Source organism: Amphiura filiformis, chromosome 9 (assembly GCF_039555335.1).
Source record: "Amphiura filiformis chromosome 9, Afil_fr2py, whole genome shotgun sequence".
In the NCBI taxonomy this organism is placed as follows: domain Eukaryota; kingdom Metazoa; phylum Echinodermata; class Ophiuroidea; order Amphilepidida; family Amphiuridae; genus Amphiura; species Amphiura filiformis.
The window spans coordinates 50,621,840-50,642,885 of NC_092636.1; the positions used below are offsets into that span (position 1 = coordinate 50,621,840).

Here is a 21,046-nt window from a genome sequence, read left to right on the forward strand (position 1 = left end):
AAAATAATTTATTTAAATTTAAATCAGTGAATTTTTAGAAAAAAATTATTAATTTAAATTGAGCAACCCTGTCCAATATGCGTGTCCAAAGTCACCCCACTGTCCAAAGTCACCCCACTTTACGGTAGTAGGAAATGTTACACTTGGTTCACAGGTCTTCATCTTGCACCAGGGTCAATCAAATTCACTTGAACCTTGGGCTAAGATGTTGGTGAATGGAGGTGAATCTGAATGGAGGCTGTTCAGGAGGGGAAAAGTACACATTCCTCATGCCATATCTGAACCCTGCTCAGTTTTCTTATTTGAATTATTACTCAATTTTTGACTAAATTGAACTATTATGATGAAACCTGACCGCATGTTCCTTTTGCACACCTGTCAACTGTTGCTATTTAATAACATTTGTTCCCATTTGCTTAAATTTTGTTTGTTTTGGAGGTAAAAAATATGAACAGTTTGTATTTCTGAAATTCCTGATAATGGCCAACCCAATCATAGAACAAAAAAAAAATTATGACAGAGATTCTGTGCAGCATTTCTTACATCAATGTTGATTTTAGGCAGATATAACATAGTCTTCCCTGTATGTATCCTAAAAATACCCACCTATAACGAATGGCTGGAAGAGGTTCAGTTGTATGAAACTCTGCCACAATAGCGAGAGGGTGGCCTAGTGTTCCTATTACTGATTTCACAGTATGGCAGGTATGCTTTTGAAGAAAACTTGAACAAAAAAAATTCCATATTTAAGTATGAAAACTTGTTAGTGGTTTTGTGAGAGCAATCACATTGATATATTTGTGGACTGTAATCAAAGATATAATTCAGTATGTGCTAGTATGTGTACGGTCATTTCAAAGGTGCGTATTATGAAATTATTATTTTTATACTTTTCAATAGTATTTTGAAGTTTTACTTTTAAAAGGGATCTGGAATGAGCGTTTCGACAGTATTTTTTGTGGGACATGAGAGCACATCAGACATATCGAATTGCATTCTGAATACGAAGAACGTCTTTCAGATATCAAATAATTTTCATTTTTTGAAATTCACGATAGATGCATGTGTATAATACAAATTTTATGACAAATTATTAAAATTTGATATTTTTCACATTTTGATATATAACAGTCCTCGAAGTAAATTTTATAAATCTAATGATATATTCTTAAAGTGTATGTAGCTGGGAGGAAAAGCTGACGATCAATTGACAATTTTGACCTTTCATATTGAAGATATGGATTTTTTCCCCAAAAAGACCTAATTTTTGTTGGTGTTTTGGGAAAAAATCCATATCTTCAATAATGAAAAGGTCAAAATTTTCAATTGATCGTCGGCTTTTCATCCCACCTACATACACTTTTGTATAAATCATCAGATTTATAAAGTTTACTTCGAGTACTGTTAAATATCAAAAATATCAATTTTTAATTATTTGCCATAAAATGTGTATGGCTCTGGTTTTTTTAACATGTATCAAAAGGCTAAATGACACTTTGGGAGACCCCAGCAGAAACACATGACCTATTTCCGGATAACTTTTTATATTTTTATGTAGTGTAGACCTAGGCTAATCTCCCATAGCTTAACAAAATTTGTCCCAGTTTTCTTTCTTTACTTGTGACAAGACCAAATGTCCAATTGTTAACGGAAATTTGTCAACCGAACAAAAGTGACTAATTTGTTTTGTTTACAAAATAAAACCAGATCAGCTCTGAGTATTCTGTTCAATATTTTATGAATACATGTTAGTACAAGATCCAAGAAATCCAAGATTTACCTAAATAATTTCTAACATGAAAAAATTTTGAGCACTTGAAAATTATATTTCGGACGTTACATTTTCTGTTAACAATCTTGCTCTATTTTTAACATGGTCTAAGTGATTGCTTTATCATGTAAAACATACACAAATACTTTAAATGTTTGCCTCAGGGCAATATAAATAATTGCAAGTGCAAATTTTGTATCGGTTGAATGTTTTCAAATTATGGTGAAGCAATACTTAAATGGGTCTCATTTTCCGTTAACAGTTTTGTAACATCCGAAAGAATACATATTGTCTTATAATTATGTGAAGAACAATACTAGCTTTGAATTTTCATTATTAAGTTGAAGTAGACATGACAACAAGTATCTAAATGAAAAATGATTTCACTTCCTCTTGACTTTATGTAAAATGTTGGCCACACAACATTTCCGTTAACAATGGTAACATCCGAATCAAATGTAACATCCGAGACAGAAAGAGTGACATTTTGCTGAAGAAATTTAATTAGAGGGGAAATAAAAAGGTCAAATGGATTGGAAATCATGGGAAGGCCATAGTAGAAATAATTTTTACCATACCCAGGTTTGTTCTTTGAGTGTGCAAACCGTTAACATGTCAAGTTTGTTTCGGATGTTACAAGGCAAAATGTTAACGGAAAGTGAGGCCAATAACAGGGCATTGTAAGAAGATTTTAGAATATACACTTAAATGAATGTGAATTTTTAGTAAATATGGTGTACATCCTCATTTTCCTAATATTGCTGACTCCATTTCACCTTTGTAAACCTTGCTAGTGGAAAAAATACAAGTTGTTAGCTCTACAATATCTATTGTCTCTATGCATAACACATAAGATAAAAAGCAACATAATTAATTTGGTTCACTCCTTTCAAATTAATTTCATTACTGACATATACACATGTCCTAAGAAATTTATTTTAAATTTGAAAAGCAACTTACACTGAATATTTCTCCATTACACTAGCAAAATACTTTGATTTAAAATGTGTTTCGGATGTTACCCATTTTTGTTAACAAGTCCAAAATGAAGTTGTAATTTCAATAAACTTTATAATATTTTAGCATTAGATGATATCTAAAACTTATTGAAAATAATTAAGTAGCAATTTTGTCATAATCATTTATTTCAAAATTGAAAAAAGCTGCATTTTCATAAAAAAGTGATCATTTTAACATAAAATATATAAGTATGTACATGTGTTAGGCCTATATTGGAATTACTATGCACATATACCAGAAGCGAAGCAGGAGAAATACTTACGATGCTTCATACAGCTTCATTATGTCCGATAAAACAATAAATTATCAATGGAAACAAATTAACCACTAAGAAAAATACTCTTACAACAGAACAAGTTTCATGGGAATTATTTGTTAACACAGACTTATGAGCTGTTTTAATAAGATCAGTTTTTGCATATTTTATATGTGTGCAAATGATAAATGATTGTGCCTTGCATTAAAAAAATTCTGAGTGTCCATCATGGCAACATACCTGTTGTGTATGCAATGATCTCATGTTTGTTAATTCAACTTCCAACCATCAAACTTTGTAAAAATGTTAACATCATGTAACATCCGAATCACTGCCTTTAATTATACACGTGTTTGTACATATTTTGAATCATTTGAATAATTTCAACAGGTTTTCTGATTCAAAGTGATTGATATTATGCTAAAATAATGAAATGTCCCAAATGTTTCCCTCAATAAGTTAAATTAGATTGCAATTGCATGTTAACGTAATGTAACATCCGAAACACTCTTAAGTTGGGAAGACGTAAAAGAATTATTGTGATTATGATTATGATTGTAAGAAAGGTGCAGCCCTTTGTATTATCAACTTAATGCTTCAGGGAGCTAATTAATTTGGTTTATTATGATGTCCAGTTCACATTTACAATAAGGATGTGGGTAACAATGTATATGAATAAATGCCATATCAGTACATGTATATACATTTAAATTAAAAATATTCTTCAGTAAGATGAAAATATCATTTAATGATGATTAGATTTTCAAGTGATAGGTTTAATCATCTGACAGTGATTATCATTTACATTTTTGCACTAATATGTGCTTAGAAATAGGGCCAGATACCTGCAAATAATGCATGTTAACAAAATAATGTAACATCCGAAACCCACGAGTATCTAGAGTTACATTTTTACTATAAAGGCATTATCAAACTTATTTTGATATGTCAGTACTTGGTTATCATTACCTTGTTCACATATGGTTTAGCAATATATGTGGATGAAATTAATTACATTTAGAGCATATTTTTGACTACCAAACCTGCTATTTTGCCCATTTTTCAGTTTCATATGCCTGAAAAGTTACCTAAAAGTGATCGCAGAATGGCCATATTTGGTCAATAATAACTTGGACTCATTATTTTCCTATGACAACTAATTTGGTAACTAATGGGCATTGCAGTAAGCAATATCTAGCTTTGGCAACAAGTTGCTTTTTATGAAAAAATCTCATTTGGCCAAAGGGTCTACAAAGTTTACAGACCAAATGAACAGAATTAAGCTCCAAGTTTTGTATTTTCATAAAATTCAAGTCATCTGCTTTGAGAAATGACATATTTTAAGTGTCTTCTGTCAATTTCATTTTTACCCTCTCAGTTCACACTTTTGATACATGTTAAAAAAACCAGAGCCGTATTACATTGCGAATTTCAAAAAATCAAAATTATTTGATATCAGAAGGACACTCTTCGTATTCAGACTGCAATTCGATATGTCCCACAATAAATACTGTCCAAACGTTCATACCACATCCCTTAACCAATTTAGGATTTAATATTAATTCTAGAGGTGGATGCAGAGTATGTACTATGTGATTGTCATGCTCACAGTCTGGTTGCTGTAGTTGGTCCATGTGAGCAATATCTCCAAAGTCCATTTGATCTACGACAATTGCACCCTGGGTATGACAACCACATAGCATTCCAGTGGCGGCGCTTGGAATTTTTTTCGGGAGGGGGGGGGCAAAATCAATGAATTTTGTGCAAAAATTACGCAAAAAGTGGAAATTTTCGCAATTTTAGGTTTTTACTGGGTGGTGCTGCCACTGTAGCATTCCACATCCATCTCTAACCTAAACCTTGTAAATATATTGAAGTAGGCACTACAAAAGGTGTATCCCTTGTTAGCATTAGAATTAAAAATAAAACATTGGACTATTCCAGTTGATATCCTTACAACTCCTATGGAAGACATGGCCTTAATCTTCCACACAGGGGGTGTGAATTTTGAATGGGGTTACCTGAATGAGTCTCCATTTGAAATCTACACCCCTATTATAGGAGATTAAGATCATGTAGGGGTATGTATAGGGGGATTTTAACTGGAATAGCCTACTGAGCTCATCATTTGTACCATGGAAATAGTAGATACTGCAACCAAAAGGTCAAAGGGGATGGGCACTCATACAAGAAATTCAATGTACATGTGTGTGACCAAAAAATTAACTCGTATGATGTGTTTAGGGATTTATTTAAACATTTTGTAAATTGAGTCAAAAAGGGTACATATATTTTGGCCAAAAATTGCTGTAGGGCAAAATTGTCATGTCTACAGGGTATTTATACTGAAGTGCAGAACTCATTTAGGAGATGTTTTGAACAAATTAGGTCACACATGTGTACACTATCGTTCTTGAATGTCCTCCTCCCCACCACCCCTCCCGTCTGTCCCTGATTGGGACTGCAGTCTGTCCCTAAACCATGTCCACCCACCTTGAAACTGTAGCGCTCTGTAGAGAGGAAAACTCTTTTCACACAATGGGCTGTTCTACTTTTAAATCCATACACCCCTTATGGAGACATGACCTTAATCGTTCACATAAGGAGCTCGAGTGTGAATTCCAAATGGGGTCACCTGAATGTGTGGGAGATTAAGGTCATGTTGTCTGGGGAGGTGTATGAATTTCAACTGGAATAGCCTAATACATAAGAGAAAGGAGGTTTCACTAAGCGAAACGATTTTAAAAACCATCATGAATTATATGATTGAGAAAGGTTCATTTTCAGATCCAATAAAATGATACTCCTGCAGATTTCAATTCCTGTCAGGAATCTTGTTCACTCTGGTACTGGGATTTCTAGATGTTTTTAGAACCAGCAACACTTTTGTCTGGTTTTGAAAACGTCACCAAACTTCCTTGTTGCCGAGTATATATGAGCTGGTCATAAATTAAATCCAGTCTGTAAGCCCCCTCATCCTTGTTGATGGTGTCTTTCCCCCTACTTCTGATCCAGATTGCTTCCTTTAGCCAGCATGTTGTATTTTCGGATTCTTGATCTATGACTTGAGCCTTCCCACCCAATAACATGTTCTGCAATACTACCAATAGCTGATTTGTAGATTTCTGAAGCTGGTGCTTTTCTTTGTGACTTAGTGAAGGTCTTGGTACTTACTTTTTAGGGGAAAAAATATCATGAATTATTTTGAATTGAGCAAATTGCATTATTGATCATTTTTGTAGCCTAAATATTATTGTTATTAATCATGTATTTGTTGTATCATAATTGGTCACTATATTTTCCAAAGTGTTGTAAATTTACCAAAACCTGAAATGAGTTAAAATGTTTCGAAGTTGACCCTTGCCATCAATCATACACTACTCAAAATACTTTAAAGGACCAGAATCTGACAATCTTGATTTGTATCCTTCTTATGGTGCTGACCAAAATATTTTAAATGTCATAAAACTTCAGTTCTGGGTCGTACAAGTGTTCTGTTGACACATTACTGATTGAAATGGCACTAATCTAATTTTAAAACAATATTAAACCAATGCTGTTTTTGAAAAATGCTAATAAATATAAGTCTGATTCTTTAATTTGTTTTGAGTAGTGTAGTTTGTATCATTAAAGGTAATTAAATTAGTATTAATGTAATTTTGTAGTTCGGATTATTCCTCTCTATGAGAATATGATCAGACAGAATGAGTCTTACAGTATTATTAATAAAGAAACCAGGAAAAGAAAGTGTAATTCTTGTATTTGGTTGAATTTCTAGCATTGTCAGACTGGCACTTTTACATGTATGTCCAAACCTTTTGGAAATTCTTCGTTTTTGAACCATGATTATTTGACCCTGGTGCTTGAGAATCTAAAAGGGAGATTTTACTTAGTGTAAGGAAGTGGACGAATGTGTGAGAGTTGACAGCCCTGTCTAATAATACCTCATCTGTAAGCAAAGTGGTACAGGTTGTCCCTGAAAGAACTGTATTTCAACAGAAACTTTTAAATTGTTTGGGTATTTTGACAATTAACCACACCGTTCTTGAAATATAAGAATTTTACAAAACTCATTTTCAAACCTTTCCATGGATTCAAATATCAATCGATGACCCGTATTCGGAGTGCTAATCACTGCGCATCATCAGTGCATGAAGCGTCTATTGTCATTGATACATTTGTAGATATTTGACTCAGTGGAGCAGATTGAAAATAAGGTAGTTTCGTAACATTGTTGTATTTCAAAAATGGAGTGGTCAATTGTCAAAATTCAAATAGCATGTGTTAGCTGATGATTCCTCAACCCTATTAGTTAATTTGTTATGTTTGGTTTATGCGTTAAAGTATCAAAAAAATTCAGATTCCGACGACCCTGTATCACTTTCCTGCAATTTGTAGCAATGTTACAAACTGTTTACCTTTGTAGAGTCACTCCTTCTTAGCATGATTAATGGAGGCATCAATAGAAGTTAGAGGTGGTATCCAGTCAAAAAACAAACAAGTATATCATGATCAAAAACATTGGCATCTTCTATATTGAGTCTTCTGCACATGATTTATTTATAACATTCGGCCAAAGCTAAGCAATGCCTAATAGTGCTCAGAGGCTACTAGAAATTAAAGGGATGCCAACCACCATATAACGGGACAGGGATATGGGAAGAGGTCCCATTTTAGAAGCAGGAGGAAAATCTGAACCCCGGGACCTGAGCACCCGCCGAAAAACCTGCGAGGACAAGCATGGATCGGCAACCAAACTCACAAGTGGCAATGTGGGGAATTGAACCCGGGCCACAGTGGTGAGAAGCAAGTAAGAAGACCACTACACTAACCCGTCCTCATGATGGGACTACCAAACATTGCAGCCTTCACAAATCCTGTGTGTAACTTTCAAAATGGACAGAAGGTAAGCCAACAGTTATATTTAAATATTTGAGGGTGTCAGATTGATTAGTTTATAATAACAGCATATGTGACCAGCTCCAAGTTTTTGAGTTATACAGGTAGGCCTTTAAGGGCTGGGGTATGAACGTTTGGACAGTATTTATTTTGGGACATTAGAGCACATCAGACATATCGAATTGCATTCTGAATATGAAGAATGTCATTCTGATATCAAATAATTTTGATTTTTGAAATTGCAATTTAATACACATTTTATGGCAAATCATTAAAAATTGATATTTTGATATTTAACAGTACTTGAAGTAAACTTTATAAATCTGATGATTTATACTTAAAGTGTATGTAGGTGGGATGAAAAGCCGACGATCAATTGAAAATTTTGACCTTTCATTATTGAAGATATGGATTTTTTCCCCAAAACACCAAAAAAATTAGGTCTTTTGGGAAAAATCCATATCTTCAATATGAAAGGTCAAAATTTTCAATTGACCATCGGCTTTTCCTCCCTGCTACATACACTTTAAGAATATATCATTAGATTTATATAATTTACTACGAGGACTGTTATATATCAAAAATTTGAAAAATATCAAATTTTTATAATTTGTCATAAAATTTGTATTAAATTGTGATTTTAAAAAAATGAAAATTATTTGATATCAGAAAGACATGCTTCGTATTCAGAATGCAATTCGATAGGTCTGAGGTTCTCTCATGTCCCACAAAAAATACTGTCGAAACGCAATAAACGCTCATTTTGGATCCCTTAAAGATAAAATTCCCATGAAAAAAAATCAAATTTTGGAATTCTTAATTTCATGGTATTTGACTGTAGGACTAAGTGGACTTTCAAATCCTTGAAAGTACTTATTAAAATTAGGTTTAGTTAATCAATAATTAACAGTTGAACTATGATAATCCCTATTACATGTAAATCCTGTCTAAGGCAGGAAACTAATTGGCCCATTACCAGTCAGAATAGCAATTTGTCAAAAATATCAAGGTACCATTTACAAAATTATGCTATTTATATAATTTTGGTATCATTTTAAAGTGTAATGTCTAGTGTTTACATTTTTATTCAAATCATGACATGTCAAAAATGTGACTTGTTCCTGGTTTTGTCAGAATGGGTCACATTCAAAAACTCACCATGGGTTTAAGTGAGTTGTGGACATGTGCTTGTTTTGTACTTGTTTGCTTTTTATTTGTCTCACTACCCTTTATAACCGCCCTCAATACTGTTACTGTTAATTGACAATGATCATAGAGGGCTCCACTCAATCACCCCTGTTTTATACCCTGGTTTATGATTCTACACTGTCTATATTGTGATAAATTACAATGTAAGAGCCGCCACTGATGGTGGCAAGGTACTATTAATATATTCAGGCTGATCAGTAATCTTTGGACTTTTGAACAAACAAACCTATTTTGGTGTCAAGTAATAATACATCACATTTGTATGCTTATCCTTCATAACTGTATTTGTTTTGTCATATTTCCAAAAGGACCATTTGATGGTTATGGACAGTTTAATGCATTGTCATAAATAAGGCATAGAAATATGCGACTTTTTTGTGTGGATATGGAGAGTTCTTGATAGATCCAACCGCTAGAACAAAATTGTATCCATAAAGGGCAAAGTTTTAATTTGTGTTCACTAACTTCACTTCATAGTCTTTGGCTTGAATACATTTTAAGATTTGTTCCCAAGTGTCAAAAAAACACATATGGAGCAAAAAAAAAAAAACCCAAAAAACAACATGATTTGCACCACAAAGCAATTTTGTAGTGGTAGCAGGCCCAGGGTAGCAGGCAAGGGTGAAAATAAGAGAGCTTGAAGCAGGGGCTACTTTGGCAAAAAAGTGGCCCCTGGTTCACCAAGATTTGGAAGAACCAGGGGCCATTTCCAATTACCAAGGGTCAATAAAAATAAAGATGTGCTGGATGAGTTAAATAAGCACCATTTGCTTGTAATTTGATATTTTTGGTTCACTATCCAGGGGGCCAGTTTTGTGAGAAAAGTGTCCCCTGGTCAACTAAAATTGAGATGGAACCAGGGGCCATTTCAGAGTTTCTGGGGGCCAAACGGCTCCCGTCTCCCACTTAATTTCACCCCTGGTAGCAGGCATATCATAAGTGCTTTACTGATATGATGTACTTACAACCTGTTAGCGTCAATCTTCATAAAGTTAGCGTCAATCTTCAAAAAGTGACTGAAAAGAACAAAATATGGGTCATTTTGCCACGTTCATTTTCCCCCCTCCCCATTGATGCCATGCTTTCATCATGCTATAAAATAGAACCATTATTCTCTCCCTCTGTCTGTCGCTCACTCCATCATTCTCTTAGGGCTGTGCAATAATGATCCCCTGGGGAGGGTAAAATTTGAGGAGGGCAAGACAATTATGGCAAGGTAAAAGTGGCGAGTATCAAGACAAGCACAACTGATGCTGTTTTAAAATAGGGACTGCTGACTACACCCCAAAACACTGTCCACCACAAACCTCTCCTATCTTAAAGTTGGGCCTCCAGTCAATTTTGTTATAATTATATATCTTTAAAATGATTTGTATCCAGAAATGGTGTTATGTTTGGTCGACTTTGTGAGAGTTTTGTGGTGGACGGTCACATTTACACTATATAGCTACATGGAGAAATTATGTACCCAGATTATGTACATATAGCTATGCTATACTCTATGGCTGACGCAATATACTTTTCCTTTCTCTATGCAAACTGTACATGCTATCTACAGGACTACTGAAATAAGAAGGCATGATGGATTAAGACATCAAGAGCAATAAAATAGATGCTTTATGGCCGTGTGTCCTGAACTCGCCACCCTTAGCGTTACATGACAAATATTATGAATTTTTACACCAACCGGGTTTCTAATTAGATTATCTCGCCAATCATCAACCCTAAACTAGCAAAAGTATACATTTTTGGAAAGCTGAAGGCATAAGCAATTCAAATATATACATTTCAACTCATTATACAGGGTGACCTGCAAGTTATACAGGGTGGAATAAAAGGATTTTGATAAAAATGGGTCACTCAATGCATTACTTATTACCAACTTACAGTAATAAACTGGAAGTAAACATCATTCATTTGGTTAGAGGATATGGAGAGCCAACTGACTTTGGAAGAAACCAAAATCACAGCTGTTTGGTAATCTAGGAATATAGGGTGTCCCAAAGTATGTTAGATTTTTTACAATTCAACATATTTTGAACCTAAACATTTTCCCCCTAACTCATACAGAAAAAATATGTCCATATTTAGACTCCTCGTCACATTTCCCTTCAGAAAATCTATACTTTGACTATGATAGGATAAGTAATTAAAATTTTACAGTAACTTTTAGATTTTGAAGACATCTGCATTACTTACTACAGTGTTTAATATGACAACGGGTAGTTTTGTATGGAAAAGTTTGTATTTTCTAGACTAAACCAATCATAAATTATTAAAAACAATTAGTAGAATTGTTTAGCTGTAAGGCCATGAGTGTTTTAGATGCTAAATAGAGTCCAAATCCAATTTACAGCCTTTACAGAAGCAGATTACGCACTAAAATACCAATCCCATAGAGTTTGTGTGTACCACATCCCCCACCACCACATCCCCCACCACCGCCACCCTGCCCATTCTGAATTCTATGAAGCACCTCTGTCTGTCGCTCACTCCATCATTCTCTTAGGGCTGTGCAATAATGATCCCCTGGGGGAGGGTAAAATTTGAGGAGGGCAAGACAATTATGGCAAGGTAAAAGTGGCAAGTATCAAGACAAGCACAACTGATGCTGTTTTAAAATAGGGACTGCTGACTACACCCCAAAACACTGTCCACCACAAACCTCTCCTGTCTTAAAGTTGGGCCTCCAGTCAATTTTGTTATAATTATATATCTTTAAAATGATTTGTATCCAGAAATGGTGTTATGTTTGGTCGACTTTGTGAGAGTTTTGTGGTGGACGGTCACATTTACACTATATAGCTACATGGAGAAATTATGTACCCAGATTATGTACATGTAGCTATGCTATACTCTATGGCTGACGCAATATACTTTTCCTTTCTCTATGCAAACTGTACATGCTATCTACAGGACTACTGAAATAAGAAGGCATGATGGATTAAGACATCAAGAGCAATAAAATAGATGCTTTATGGCCGTGTGTCCTGAACTCGCCACCCTTAGCGTTACATGACAAATATTATGAATTTTTACACCAACCGGGTTTCTAATTAGATTATCTCGCCAATCATCAACCCTAAACTAGCAAAAGTATACATTTTGGAAAGCTGAAGGCATAAGCAATTCAAATATATACATTTCAACTCATTATACAGGGTGACCTGCAAGTTATACAGGGTGGAAAAAAAAGGATTTTGATAAAAAATGGGTCACTCAACGCATTACTTATTACCAACTTACAGTAATAAACTGGAAGTAAACATCATTCATTTGGTTAGAGGATATGGAGAGCCAACTGACTTTGGAAGAAACCAAAATCACAGCTGTTTGGTAATCTAGGAATATAGGGTGTCCCAAAGTATGTTAGATTTTTTTACAATTCAACATATTTTGAACCTAAACATTTTCCCCCTAACTCATGCAGAAAAAATATGTCCATATTTAGACTCCTCGTCACATTTCCCTTCAGAAAATCTATACTTTGACTATGATAGGATAAGTAATTAAAATTTTACAGTAACTTTTAGATTTTGAAGACATCTGCATTACTTACTACAGTGTTTAATATGACAACGGGTAGTTTTGTATGGAAAAGTTTGTATTTTCTAGACTAAACCAATCATAAATTATTAAAAACAATTAGTAGAATTGTTTAGCTGTAAGGCCATGAGTGTTTTAGATGCTAAATAGAGTCCAAATCCAATTTACAGCCTTTACAGAAGCAGATTACGCACTAAAAATACCAATCCCATAGAGTTTGTGTGTACCACATCCCCCACCACCACATCCCCCACCACCGCCACCCTGCCCATTCTGAATTCTATGAAGCACCTCTGTCTGTCGCTCACTCCATCATTCTCTTAGGGCTGTGCAATAATGATCCCCTGGGGGAGGGTAAAATTTGAGGAGGGCAAGACAATTATGGCAAGGTAAAAGTGGCGAGTATCAAGACAAGCACAACTGATGCTGTTTTAAAATAGGGACTGCTGACTACACCCCAAAACACTGTCCACCACAAACCTCTCCTGTCTTAAAGTTGGGCCTCCAGTCAATTTTGTTATAATTATATATCTTTAAAATGATTTGTATCCAGAAATGGTGTTATGTTTGGTCGACTTTGTGAGAGTTTTGTGGTGGACGGTCACATTTACACTATATAGCTACATGGAGAAATTATGTACCCAGATTATGTACATGTAGCTATGCTATACTCTACGGCTGACGCAATATACTTTTCCTTTCTCTATGCAAACTGTACATGCTATCTACAGGACTACTGAAATAAGAAGGCATGATGGATTAAGACATCAAGAGCAATAAAATAGATGCTTTATGGACGTGTGTCCAGAACTCGCCACCCTTAGCGTTACATGACAAATATTATGAATTTTTACACCAACCGGGTTTCTAATTAGATTATCTCGCCAATCATCAACCCTAAACTAGCAAAAGTATACATTTTTGGAAAGCTGAAGGCATAAGCAATTCAAATATATACATTTCAACTCATTATACAGGGTGACCTGCAAGTTATACAGGGTGGAATAAAAAGGATTTTGATAAAAAATGGGTCACTCAATGCATTACTTATTACCAACTTACAGTAATAAACTGGAAGTAAACATCATTCATTTGGTTAGAGGATATGGAGAGCCAACTGACTTTGGAAGAAACCAAAATCACAGCTGTTTGGTAATCTAGGAATATAGGGTGTCCCAAAGTATGTTAGATTTTTTTACAATTCAACATATTTTGAACCTAAACATTTTCCCCCTAACTCATACAGAAAAAATATGTCCATATTTAGACTCCTCGTCACATTTCCCTTCAGAAAATCTATACTTTGACTATGATAGGATAAGTAATTAAAATTTTACAGTAACTTTTAGATTTTGAAGACATCTGCATTACTTACTACAGTGTTTAATATGACAACGGGTAGTTTTGTATGGAAAAGTTTGTATTTTCTAGACTAAACCAATCATAAATTATTAAAAACAATTAGTAGAATTGTTTAGCTGTAAGGCCATGAGTGTTTTAGATGCTAAATAGAGTCCAAATCCAATTTACAGCCTTTACAGAAGCAGATTACGCACTAAAAATACCAATCCCATAGAGTTTGTGTGTACCACATCCCCCACCACCACATCCCCCACCACCGCCACCCTGCCCATTCTGAATTCTATGAAGCACAGTGTCAGTATTAAAAAAGTTCAAGTATTTCTTTTTACAGGGTTGAAAGTGCATTTTATTTAGCAATAAAATGAGACCACAAGCATGACAATACCTTCTTGCTTGACAGAGATATCATCATTTGTTTTGAGTCGACTTTGGCAAAATGTAACGTCGCCACCTTTTTTTGGTGGCGAACTCAAGACACACGACCTTATAGCTCTTAGCAGTGTTGACATTGTGATGTGAAACCTTTGGACCAAAATGAGTATACAGAATATTTGTATGAGTTACGTGCAATAAACTACAATATACATGTAGCTACTTGAAAAAAAAAGTTAAAATTTGAATGGTAATTTTTCACTGAGCACAGCATTTATCTGTATCAAAATATCCAATATGTGCTGCACCAAACTCTTGGGGGCTGTGCAATAATAATGAGCCCTGGTGGGAGGGTAAAATTGGGAGGACAAGAAATTTTTGGCAAGCTGAAAGAGGGGAAAGCAATTTTTTCAATTTTATTGTGTGGTCTTGTGATTTTTGGCACACATTCATAGGGCGCATTTTAAATAAAACACTCTAAAAAGGCTTACGGGAACACTTAAGTATGCAAATTTTCCTGCTCTCTGCACTTGCAACATGTATCTAGACAATTTAAGGTTTGGATTTCTGTCTTGGAGCTTTAGTTCTACCAGAGGCATCATCTGGTTGAGGGGCACTTGATTTAGCGACATCTCTTGCATGTTCATCAGCATCTTTCAATGAGATTTTCCCTGTTATGAGAGGGGACAGTATCCATGCCCACAGCAGCTGAAAGGAGTATCCCAGCAAGCATTGCAGTATAGCTGCATGCCCCATAGCAAATGTATACAAAATATAAACATGAGCCGCTTAGATATTGAGAGCTATGGATAGTTTCACAATACTTTAGGAGTCATATTTTTGCAAACAAAAGTCTTAACCTCCCCTGATTTAAGCGAATAATTGAAAGTTGAAGTGAGGGATTTTGTGTACATTTTCTATGGCAGTGTAATGGCACATACAGTTCTATTATGGAACCGCAAAGCATAATGGGATACTCCCTTCAGCTGCTGTGATCCATGCCATCATTATGTAATGACATGCCTTTTGCATTGTGTATATTGTATATTGAGGGGATTGTAACCAAAATTGCCTATGTCTTGAATTTAAATGTTTGATTCTCCTCCATGCAGCAAAATCAATGATTCTCCAATTCGCAATATAATTCTTGAACATTTGATATAGACATCCTCTGGAACAGAGACCATGTCAAAGTTTATGAAATAGCCAGTTCTGGCTCTACACTCTCAGAAAAGAAACTTCCAAAAGGAACCTTTTTTGTCCTGTCAGAGGAATTAAATGGTTCTATGAAGAATCATAAAAGGATCTTAGAAGGGCTAAAAAAGTGTTTTAGTTCTTGGTTCTACGAAAGGTTCTTAAATTTTCACAAGCCCTTGTGAATTTGAAGGCTCTAAGGGGAACCTCCCTATTCAATCCTTCTAAATGCCTTTGAGAGAACTAACAAAGCTCATCAGAGTGTACTAAATTCATTTTATGGGTCTTTATAAGAATCTTCAAGAGTTCTCATGAGAGGACAATCATAAAGGTTCCTTTTCTAACTTTTTTGTAAGAGTGTAAGATGTCTTTCTTCTGTTTTTCAGAAAATGGGTTTAATCTGTCTGACCTGTATGGTCTATGGGTTAGACTAGATAAGCACGCACTTTAAGGTGATTTGAAAATAGGTCATCGAACCATTTTGGTGTCTTGTTGTAAAACTTATCTCCAATATCTTATCATGTGCTTCATAATCTGTTACTAAAGATTTGTTGTACTTTGATTCTGTAGAGTGGCGGATCATATTATCATAATAATGACAACTCCTAGGGCAACTCCCATTTAGTTCATACAAAATCATCAAAGTTTGCTTCCCTTGGCTTGTTAGATATCAGCCTGATTGACCTTGTCATTTGGCTATTCCAGATGAAATCCGTACACCCCGATGGAGGACATTACCTTAATCTTCTAAAAAAAAGCGCAGTAATTTATAGTGCGCTACGCACAGGCACAGCGCTTAGACGTTGATCCACAAGCCTCAGCACACTTTACAGGTACATGTAGTTGCTGACCACATCATTCCATAAACCATACTTAGGGAGTGTGAATTTCAAATGGGGTTACCTGAATGGGAAACTCAATTTTAAATCTACACCCACTTTGTGGAAGATTAAAGTAATGTCTTCCATATGGGGTGTATGGATTTCAACTGGAATAGCCCATTGATTACTGTGGTAGTACCATCATTTAGTCTTTGGATCAATATCTTAACTATTAGCGTGTTTATGCTAAGCACCTCGCATTTATGGTGCATTCACCTTCACCCGCATTTGAATCCTTTCACCATCACCGTGTCGTTTCTACTGCGCTGTAAATGCACAATACTTTATCATCTTCAAACAAAAAAGTGCTGCCATCAAATTTTTAACTGAGAAATGTTAGTGGTGTTTTGAAAAAGAAATTGACATCAACAACAATAACAAGGATCTAACAATTTGGAAGTTAAAGTGTTTCTGTCGACCATGGCTGCTTGTGGATGTTGTGGAACCAAGAAATGTGGTGTCATCACCATTGTTGTAGGAGTGTTTTTGGTTCTAGCTGGTGTAGCTCTTCTTGGTGGATTTATTGCTTTTACAAAGAATTCTGTTGAAAGTGTAAGTGGATCATGATCTAAAGTCACTGCATAATTTTTAACATTTTATTGATCTGTGTTTATCATTATAGGATGTAAAAGAAAACATGCACAAGGTGACAAAAAAAAAGTGTTGTACCGGCCGACCGACCCAGAATTCATTGCTGTTTTGGAGAATGTTGCTAAAATCATATAAAATCAGCCGTTTTGGGGAAAAAATTTATTAATTTTTGCTGAAACCGACCGATCCCTACTTGAAAGGTCCGTCCACCCGTAGAACAGGGTTTTTTGTCTCCTAAGAGGGCAGCTCATGTTTGGTTTGGGTAGGGAAGTGCTGCTGAAAATATGAAAGTGGGCTCATTGCTATATACCAGTTTTCCATGAAATTTGGACCTATCACTATACCAAAAGTCAATATTTTCAGCCAAATTAAACACACACATTGCCAGTTTTCCCAAATTGTTGTTCATAAGATTTAGCTACAATTGGGCAAAATTTGGTTATTTTCACAAAATAAATGAAAAATGTTTTGAAAAAATTACACATCCATATACAAAAATTGGCTAGAAAAAGGGCAGGGTCATTGAATATACCAAATGGCAGAAAATGACTCATGTTTGCAGCACATCCCTGTTAGTGTTTAGGCTCTCTTGGGTGCGCCAAATGACTAATTGTGCCTCCTCAGGAGGTACCATGTTTCCTGGTTGTCTGTCCATCCGTCATTCTGTCATTCCATCCGAGCTTGCGAGTGCAATATCTCGGAACTGGTAAGATGTATCATGATGTGATTTGGTGGAGGGGTGGCAATTAGGGATCTCCAAATTCTATTAGGTCTTCATTGCAAAATATGCTACTTTGGTAGATAATTTGCATAAATTTGCAAATGTCCCTGAGTGCAATTTCTCAGAACTGGTAAGGCATATAGCACTGTGACTACTTTGTTCCATTTTTAGAGCATTTATTTAGCAAAATAAATCAAAATATTCAGGGTCGGCGGTGTACATAGGGTAGGTCAGGCAAGGCCAATCAAAAATCAAAAAACAAATTTTGCCCCAAAGCAAAAATGAGATATATCTAGTTGCAAATGTGGCAATATTTTCTTTGGTATACCAAGATCGGACAGATATTGTCTGATACTATATACATGTAACAGACTAAAACTTGTCCAAGAGGTTTACAAATAGATTTGTTCTGATTCCTAAAATTAAACCTTGCTGGTCACTTCTTGAAATAGCTGAAACCATATAGATCATGATGTGATCGTTTTCATTGTTAAGCTTATCAACTTCATGCCATGTTATCAAGAGTATGGGTAAATACCAAATGTTGTAAACGATCATATAAAGAATACATTATTATCTGATAAGCCATTATTTGAGCTTATTTGATCACAATAAGGACACACAAATGTATGTTTGTTTCTTTCTTTCTTTCCCTCCTTTATTTTTTTTATTTTCTGTTTTAATTTCAACCTTTTTATTTTCCACCTTTCTGTGTACATTTCTTGGTTTTTTTTCTCCATTTACACTATTTATTGAGCATTGATTCTTTTTCTTTCAAAGACATAATGTATGATTTCCATCAAATTTTAATTTTGTTAATTCTTTATTCAAAATTTTCCATTTTAGGCCGAAATAACAAGTTAAAGTGAAAGAAATCCCTCTGGTCATTTTGGCCATTTAACATGCAGTTCTATGGGAGGACATAAAGTCATAATAAAAAAATTATGACTTTACATATTATGTCGAACATTACTCTGTATGACCTACAAAGACAACAAATGGTGTAAATACTACAAACAGTGGCGTGCGCAAATGGGGGCATGGGGGCACATGCCCCCCACGTTTGTTGGTCATTTGGGGGAAATCGTTTACACTCCTAATCAGACTCCATTCGGGGAACTGAACAACCTGCCCCCCCTACTTTCAATGTGCTGCGCACGCCACTGATTACAAGTATGCAAAAAAAAAATTACCAATTTCATATTATAAGACCGTACATTATGGCTTTAATTCCTGTTTCTGTGTCCCATGTTTTTATTCCTTGTTTGTTTGTTTGTTTGTTTAGATTCTTCTTTTGAATTCTTTCTTCCATATCAAGTTTTCACAACATTAAAACATTTTCATATGTTTTCATTAAATAGGATGTTGCACTTGTACCAGGTACAACAGCGTATGATGGATTTGAGGAGATGGCAGTACCTATGAGGATGCAGTATTGGGTGTGGGATATTCTAAATCCAGATGATTTCCTTATGGGTGATAAACCCATCATGGAGCAAAAAGGACCTTATACATACTTGTAAGTCATTCTGTAATTCAAGGCACATAAGGCCTAAAAAAGAAAATTGTTTGATTGGCGTAACATGAAAAAAAAAAAATTAGGGTAGGTCGGTCGGCAATTTTTTATTTTTTTTAATTTTTTTTTACGTGCATTTTAAGCTGAAAATCACGATTTTTTAAAATTTTTAATTTAAATCTTTTTGACTTTTTTATTCATTTTTTGCAAAAAAATAAGAAAAAAAGTCTAGGGTCTGGCCTATTTTTAGGGTCGGTTGGATTACGCCAATCAAACAATTTTTTTTGGCCTAAATTGTATGCATGACACATGTGCATTCAGCTTGTATTAATATTGAAGTTCAGAGCAGGGTCTTAGCTAGGATTTAAAAGGGCATTTCGTGATCCACAAGCCTCATCCCCCCACTTTTCTCCAAAAAAGTTGAGATTTTTATACCACTGGAAACCTCTGGCTACATAATGTTTATGTACCAACAATTTCTTGCAGATTAATTCGTTTAGCAAAAATATTGTCAAATTTGAATTTCGTTCTGGTATACCAGAACGAAATTACAACACATTGTCTATAGATGAGGTGACCTATGATGTCACATGTTTACATTCAGACCGCCCTCTGTTGTTTCAAAGCAGGCAAAATAACACAGAGGTGTCTATGACAGACCACATAAATCTCTTTAAAACTCAACTTTTAAAAACCTTTGAAGTTTTGTGTGATATTATGTATATAGCTTGATGCATTTATAAACAAGATTGATACCATTTTTTTGTATTATTTGCTTTGAAACCAAAGTGAATGAATAAAAATCAACTTCTTCCATGTAAACTATAGTGTTTTTTGCCTGACAGTTTTGATCACAGACCAACAGAGGGCGTATCAAATGTAAACACATGTCACCTCATCTATAGAGCAGTGTAATACACATAACCATTCATAACTTCATAAGCATAAAATCAGAATTAACTGAAATTTTGGGAGTAAGCTTTTTTTGTGGATATCTATTGAAAAATGTCATAAAATGAGGATACTAGGATCACAAAATCCTCCTTTAAGTGCCCATCATTTTCACCTAAACTGCTTGTCCTAAATGTTACCCTAAAAACAAAAATCGGGACACCTGCCCCTTCTGGAGATTCAGTCAGTTGAAATAGCTATTGCTATAGCCTTGATTTGTTTGTTGGGTGTTGTTTTGGTTTGCATTATTTTCAGAATTTAGCATATGTCACAGGCATTAATTTTACCTGTCCCAGGAGCAAACTGCCTGTCCAAAATGATGGGTGGATGGGTAGATAGCTAACACCCTGGCTCATTGCAGTTTTTCATAGAAAACACATTGATCCTTCTAACTTTTTAATAGCATCCTCTTGTTATGGTATGGTATAGATATCCACACAAAGAACGATTTTCCAAATTTAGTTGATTTGGACACTGAATGCATATATAACTATACCCCATAGGGCACTGTATTGTAATTATTGTCTGCCAACAGACAGAAATACAAATTGGATGATTTCTAATGACTGAATCTACAAGAATGGTTAAGCACACAAATATGTAATCATAGGTTTCTGAAGGTATAAAAATCTCAACTTGTAAATAAGTGGGGGATGAAGCTGTGGACCATGAAGTACCCCTTTGCACTAGAGTATCTTAGCATGCCAATCTGAACCGGTAAAAGAAGACACTGAGGTCAGTATGCACAAAAGAGTTA

At 35.0% G+C, this 21,046-nt stretch overlaps 1 protein-coding gene across 1 annotated transcript in view; it reads left to right on the forward strand.

Annotated features, from left to right (window-relative positions):
- Positions 1-21,046, forward strand: part of LOC140161113 (scavenger receptor class B member 1-like) — a 60,093-nt gene that overhangs the window by 18,600 nt on the left and 20,447 nt on the right. The window contains exon 3 of the mRNA XM_072184514.1: positions 19,184-19,341. Within this exon, the coding sequence (XP_072040615.1) occupies positions 19,184-19,341 (158 nt within the window). The remainder of the gene's footprint in view (positions 1-19,183; positions 19,342-21,046) is intronic.